At 38.8% G+C, this 7,649-nt stretch overlaps 1 protein-coding gene across 1 annotated transcript; it reads left to right on the forward strand.

The window, feature by feature from the left end:
• The first annotated feature begins 278 nt into the window (after positions 1 to 278).
• On the forward strand, positions 279 to 4,324 carry LOC117378720 (serum amyloid P-component-like). The gene is made up of 5 exons (XM_033975382.2): positions 279 to 343; positions 420 to 480; positions 1,478 to 1,580; positions 2,614 to 2,929; positions 3,936 to 4,324. Exons 1-5 carry the CDS (start codon positions 332 to 334, stop codon positions 4,161 to 4,163), a joined length of 720 nt encoding a protein of 239 aa, XP_033831273.1. The 5' UTR covers positions 279 to 331; the 3' UTR covers positions 4,164 to 4,324.
• Positions 4,325 to 7,649: the final 3,325 nt, after the last annotated feature.

Genomic DNA, 7,649 nt, shown 5'->3' on the forward strand with positions numbered 1-7,649 from the left:
TAAAGGGCTTTGGGGTTTTGTTAGTAATATGGTTGCTAGGTAACAGAACTGAAATGATCTATTGCCCGTGTCGAACTAGAAAGTAAAATGATGAATTTAACCAAAATTGTTGAAATAGAGAAAATAAGTTTTAGTCAAATCTTTAATAAAAATCATGTGAACTACATTTTATTGGTACAGTCTGCCCTGTTTTATGCATTAATGAAGCATTAGTCCATAGTCCATATTTATACAAGACACGCCTGCTTCCTGTCCGGTTAAACAATAACCAAAGAAACAAGCGCTGAAATGATACAGTGTGAAATCTCCTCTGCTGTAAGCTGCTGAAAGCATGGCTGTAAAGGTAAAAATAAGTACTTATATTACTATGTCACATTTTAAATCATATTTGTAGCATAATGATATTTTTGTTTTAACAGATGTTGCCAATTTATATTTTTCTCTGGTTGATGCTGGAAATGACTTCTGCACGTCCACAAAGTAAAGTTTTACATTTGGCATATTTTTTATTCACCCTTTAGGTTCTTTTCCAGATTCTTTAACCTTAAAAGCCTGTCTTTAATTTTGTATCTGTGATTAGTTGGGTCTTTGGTCCTAGTTTAGCTTTGTGTTGGACCTGATTTAGGCTGTGTCCAAATGTCCACACTATGGGTCACAGCATTTTAGTCTCTGTGTCCAAATGGCCAGTTGGTGACATAGTGCACTCTGATTTTGAGTCTCAAAATTTCCCAAAATGCACTTTGAAAAGTTGTGTCCAGCGCTGTCCACTAGACCAGCCAATGTAGACCACAATGCATTGTGGGAGTCGGAAAAACAAGAGTGGACAGTGACAGGTCTTTAACTGGACACAACGCGGCTGAATTAAGTAAAAATGCTGTTTCATTTCACTGTTGAGTCTTGATTATGATTAAAACACTTCAGACTGTTTCTGTGAAAAGTTGCTAGCATTAGCCGCTTACCTGCCAGTCAGTCACAAGAGCAATACTTTCCACACATCAGACAAAAAGCTGATGAATCCAGTCTGTTTATGTGGGATGAAATTCAGTTTGACAAAACATGTATATTTATTATTAGTCCATAAATACTGGTGCCAGTCAAACCTGATCATTATTTATGACAGAAATCAAGTTTTATCTGAGTTAGGCCTGAGAGAGTTGTGACCTGAAAGTAGAGAGCTGTGAGTGAGTGCACTAAAGAGTGCACTAAAGAGTGTACTAAAGAGTGCACTAAAGAGTGTACTAAAGAGTGTACTAAAGAGTACACTAAAGAGTGCACTAAAGAGTGTACTAAAGAGTGTACTAAAGAGTGCACTAAAGAGTGCACTAAAGAGTGCACTAAAGAGTGCATGGCTGTGTAGTGAATGATGGGTTAGGGACGAGGGTGGACATTTGGACCCAGACTTAGTCTTATGAGTTAAATCTAATATAAATCGTTTGGAGAAGCTGTGTTTTGATGTGTATCTTCTACATTTTTCAAGATTTGGCGGAAAAGATGTTCACCTTTCCAGAAGAAACCAATATGACTTATGTGAAAGTAAATGCATCAGCAGAGGACCTGGCTGCGATCACTATCTGCCTGAGGTCTGTTAAGGAAAAAATAAAAAAATAATAATAAATTTAGTAGCCAATTGCCAGTACTTTGTATGGCACAATAACACACAACTGACGTGAATTCAAATATATTTTTAACTGTATTATGAGGGGTAATTTTACTTTTGAATAAAAATCCTATACTACGTAACATTAACTCACATGTTTGAGTAATCCTTTATTATTAGTCTGTCTTCATCTCCAAAGCTCAAAATGCTCTGTTCCACCTTGTGATATATGTAGTAGTAGTTTTCAAGTTAACAGCTCCTTTTACCTTCCGTTCAGTAGAGATTGGCAATTCCAAAGCTGGAATTAACCAAATGATTCTAGTGAAGGTGTATTAAGTTTAAAAACACAGTGGAGCACTTCCTGTAATACCACATGACATCACAAGGTGGAACAGAATGTTTTCAGTTTGAGAGAAGAACTCAGCCTAAATATGCAGGGTTTATGTGTTAAACAAACAAAACACAACCCTGGATATATTCGTGATGAGGAAACAGCATTATAACATAGATCAGAAAATACTGTAATATGGGCCCTTTATATACCAACCATGAATGCCTTATTCTGAATTAAAAGTGCGCCAACTTTCATAATGAAGGCCACCTGTTTGTCTCTATGGAGATGTTATTGCTTTGCTTGGAAAGTTCCACAGTAAGACATTGGCTGCGGTTACAAGCCCACCAATGTGAATATGATCTTATATTTGGAGATTAACTTTATAACTCCAAAAGCCTGATAACAATCTGATTTAGAGTAAGCCTTCGAACCAATGATGGATTTGTTAGAAGAAATATGTGTACAACTGTATAATAACAATAACTTAATAGCCTTAATAAAGCATGAAGAAAGACTCAATTCATAATGGAGAAATGTATTTGTAAGAATGATTCAGGCTTAATAGAGTTAAGAGGTAAGGTTGGGGTAAAGTAGTTTCTAAGTCTGAATCATTCTTAATAAACTTTTTGTTCATTATGAATCAAGTCTTAACTTGACTGATGTTGTTTTCTTGTGTCAACAGAACATTCACAGACCTCACCCGAGCCTACAGCCTGTTCTCTCTGAGCACACCGTCTTCTGTGAACGAAATCCTACTTTACAAACAAGCCCAGGCCAAAAACAAATTTGTAGTCCAAGTCGGAGATGGCGTGGCAGCATTTGTGGGTCAAAATTATGATTACTATAATTATTATTACCTAAATAAGTGGCAGTCCATTTGTACAACGTGGGACGCAGAGACTGGACTGGTGCAGTTGTGGATAAATGGGAAAGCCTCAAGCAGGAAGTTTGTATCCCACTCAAACATCACTGGGAATTTCACTGTCGTTTTAGGACAGGTACTGTACAAACTTTACTCTGGGCAAATACATAAAATACAATCATGCACACACATACATACACATAAAACAGGATATTTTGTTATTCATTATGATACTTCAAAACTTGCAGCCTTGCAACATGCTAGTTGCGTCCATTAAAACTGCAAATTTAATTTGCGCAGCCCAATTAAAACGTAAAAAAACTAGCTTTTCACGTCTTTCAGAGGTCAGAGCAGAATTTACCATGACTGTAAAACTAAACATTAGCACGGTAACAGCACACTTCCTGTTTTGCAGGGGATAAAACACCCTATAATTAGATGCAGACACCCCCCTAATGGTGCGTTCACGCCGGGGCGTCAGGGGTGTGGAGTTTACATGCAAAGTCTATAGCAGACACACATCTTGGCTGCTCTTTGTTACAGCGTCCACGATTCATGTTGGAGACGTTTGTCCTCAAATGTAAAGGTGTCCATCTAGAGGCGTCCAACGCATTTTTTGACGTCCCGGTGTGAACGCACCCCAGAGCTCCTTTTATTATATGTATTGAGGTGAGCCAGATTTTACATACAAAAGGTTGGGCACAGGCCCTTTAGTAATAATAATAATAATAATAATAGTAATAAATGTTACTCCCTTCACCAGCTTTTTGAGCAATACTGGTTGTAATATTTAAAAAGACTGAGAACATTTTTTTATACGTTTAATGACATTATAATGTAGGCTGCACTGAAACGATTGAATGGATTATGGTCTCTGCAGTTTCCTACTTTTTACCACCAGCAGCTACAACAAATCAATGTATTTTAGTCCCAGAAAAACGCCACCCATTATATTGAGCGTGACAGGTTTGTAAAGTTGGTGGTTCAACTTCAGCTCTGACCAAAGCATGTTGCTGTTATGCTCTTAGGCAAGACACTTCACCCAAACCTAACACTGATCTCTACGAGTGTGACGTGTGAATGAGTGATTTTTCAGCACTGTGCTGTTAATATTGACTAACAAAACTGTGTTGAACTCACAGGACCAGAACCCGGAGGAAGGACGTCTTCACAGGAGCAGGTCTTTTGTTGGCATGATGCGTGACATTCAGATGTGGAACTATGTGCATTCTGAGCTGACTATACTGAACTACCACAGAAATAATAGAAGGATAAGTCCCAAAGGAAATGTGTTTGACTGGCAATACCTGGATTTTGATATAATTGGTAATGTTGTGGTTGAACCAGAACAAAAACTGAGCAATAATTAAGCTCCAATTAAGCAGTCCCACTGGTGGAAATGGTTGTACTAAAATTCAGTTACTTGATTATGTCTGATCCCTGTTTTTTCATCTTTAATCTGATATAGTACCTGATGATGAGAAGAACTTGTGTCAAGGACCTGCAGATATGTATTATGTGAATTATGAAATGTCACAATAAATAGCAAAATGATGTGCTATAATGTTGTTTTGTTGTGATTTTGTGTGTGTGTGAGAGAAGTTACATAGAATTTTACAGTGATTATCATGATTATATTTGGCAAACATTCACAATGGTGCTTTTATATTATTCTCTGTGGGGAGAACAGGTAGATGTGGACAGAAAGGCAGGGAACCCATCAAATCTTCTGGATTATAAATGTTTAGTTCCGACATCCCTGCCTATAAAAGATCAACATGTGACAAACAGTATCCAAATTATTATATTTTTACAGAAAGTGTCACTAAGACCTGGGGATTCACAGTTCTCAGCAGGAGGCCACAGTTACAAACCTGCAGCGTAAACTAACTCAAAGTGCTTTAATATGCAACAAATCCCACACACTCTATTTAGTTCATTTTTGGCTCTAAATATTCCATCTGCACTGCACTTATTCTTCCTTTATGATTTTAAATAGTTGTTGTGGTGGTTGGAAGGGCTGATTGCACAGATTGACAGCCTTGCTTCAGTCAGTCTACCCAAGGGCAGCTGTGACTATAATAGAAACTTACCACCACAGAGTGTTGAGTGAATGAATAATGCCCTGTAAAAAGTCTCAAAGTGTGTCCAAAACAGCAGTATATAAACACAGTACACTTTTATTATTATTATTATTATTTTAACCATGAACCTTGCAAATCGCTCAATGAACTCAATGAACATCGTTGGGTATCTGTCATGATCCTGCATTTCCTGTCCTCCTGTGTTCTCTCCCCCTCCCCTACCTGTCTGTCCGGAGCTGGGCGGAGTTCCTGACTCCTCCCGCACGCACCTGGAGGGCATCAGTGCAATTACCTGCACCTGCTGCTGAGTATATGAGGGCTCGGCAGAAGACACTCGGGGCCAGGTCGTCTGTTCGTCTTCCCCAGGACCGTCTTTGACCAGAGTCTCGGCCAGAGTGTCCGCGTGTCAATATTCCTGCTCTTGCTTGTTCCCGCTCCTGCCTCTATGCTCCAGCTCCGGTACAGTCGACCCTCTGCTTGCCTCCTGCCCTGTCTTGGCCTCCGGCTTGCTTCCCGTCTCCTGCTCTGGCTCCCGCTCTCTGGATCACTCCTGCTCAGTCTTCCCTGGTCCTGTCCCTGGTCTCGTCGTGCTCCGGTCCTGGCAGTCTCTGCTCCCACTCCGGTCCTGGTTCTCCTGCTCCTGCCCTGCCCTGCCCTACGCCCGTCTGGTCTGCCTCCCACTACCTACGTCCCGTGTATGATAAATGAACTGTCTGAACTGTCTTTTGCACTATTGTAAATAAACACCGTAAATCTGCCCCCAGTCTGCACTCTTTGGTCCGTTACACCCACCGTTACGACAGTATCTTCTGTACCATTCAAACCAGTCACCAGTATCATTTCATTTTACCTCAGTTGTCATTTATTCCCTTTCAAATCATCAACACCAAAATCCAGTCTTTTCGAAGTATCAAATCCAACAGTTAGGCAGACGCTTCAAAGTTGTGCTTCAGATAACTATCGCCATAAACCGAAACGACTCGCCGGAAAATGACAGTAAATGATTGCTTTATCTTTCTGCGTGCTGCTGTGTCAAAATGAATTTCCTTCAATAGCGTCTTTGTAACTGCAGACTTTGATCTCTATCAGGTGAATGAATCATTTTGTCTGCGCCTGTATCATCAACGCTCCAGTCTGCTTCCCCAAATACAGCACGGGGGCGGGGATCGCGCTGCTCGGATTTCTGGGTATTGCAATGACGGAAAATGCACGACCTGTTAAGATAAGTTGCAGATGAAAGATAATATGGAAGTTAAATGATCCATGTGAAAGAATTGGGTCACATACCGGAAAGCGTTATGTGGAATTTGAAGAGTGAAAAGCGTGAAATGGGTGAATGCCGCGATAATGAAAGACTATGACATTTCATCTGTGCAGGCTTTAGAACGCAGAACAGCTGTGAGGAATCAGGTGGCCTTGAGTAAACAATCAAGTTCGTTTTAAATATAGTGTCTAATGTCTGACGTTCAATATATATTGTATGACTTGATGTTGGCGTGGGATGTAATATAAAATAGAAGGGAAGCCAACAGAAGGGGCATCTGCTGGTACACTGGAAAATAAGGTAGTTCTTATGAAGCTAAAACCCAATGAAAGCTAACAAACATGCTAAACTGTGGAGTGGAGGAAATGTGTGCACTGAATTTATTTCTCACAGGAGATCTCTGGACTTTTGCCTATGACGTAACCATCCTGGAAAAATCAATATTTGCACTTTTTTTTTTCCTGCGCTTAGAGGGAGCATAAGCAGGTTTAATTAAATAGTGTGAATGAAGAAATATACAAGTTTTACAACTATCTTACAGGGAGCACCCCAACCAAATGCGCTTTTTTCCCATTTCAGTTCTGGAGTGGCCAGTTTTTAGACGTGGACAATCATGAAATCTTGTATTAAAGGATTCTGTATCAAAGTGATCTCCTAACAAATAACAATGGCCAACTTACTTTTTCATAGAGTGTACAGTAATGTTTTTTTTTTTTTTTATGTATCACCTGTTTCAAAATGAAGGGACATTATTCCACATTTCGGATGACGATACAACATTATAATCCTTCTGCCCATTTGGAAAATATTCAAACCTGCAGATTGGCCTTGATCTTGCCAGTCCTATACAAACACATTCTGCTGTATGCGCTCAGTCAGGAAGGAAGTTCACTCAGCACTGAAAAGAGGCCTAACGGTGCATACTAAACTTGACTGAAAGCTCTTTATTCATTCAATTAGATTTTTAGGACAACTTTAGCAATCTTTTCTGATGTGCTAACACAAGCATGCAGATTTAATGAGTGTGATTTGACGGCAGGAGATCTGTGGACTTTTGCCTATGACGTAACCATCCTGGGGGGGGAAAAAAAAAAAATCAATATGTGCTTTTTTTTTTTTTTTTTTTTGCGCTTAGAGGGAGTGTAAATAGGATTCATTAAATAGTTTGAAGGAAGGAAAATACAACTACAAATGTTTTTTGATGAGGGAACAATGTTATAACATGGTTTAAACCTCTAAAAACATATTTTTATCCAGCTTTTATTTATTTTTATTTTTTTTACAAAATACAGTGAGAAACAAATTTCAAACTACAATACTTTTTTAATCTTTTATTTATATATATATATATATATATATATATATTGTTAAATAAAATTACATTACATTACAAAATTACATTAGCTAGCTGTAATAACATTTCCTGACTGCTAGAATTTGCAACAGATAGAAAATGCTCAAAAGATTGAACCTCACAAGGGTGTCCTTCACTCAGCTGAAACAAAAAA

Source organism: Periophthalmus magnuspinnatus, chromosome 11 (genome assembly GCF_009829125.3).
Source record: "Periophthalmus magnuspinnatus isolate fPerMag1 chromosome 11, fPerMag1.2.pri, whole genome shotgun sequence".
Classification (NCBI taxonomy): domain Eukaryota; kingdom Metazoa; phylum Chordata; class Actinopteri; order Gobiiformes; family Gobiidae; genus Periophthalmus; species Periophthalmus magnuspinnatus.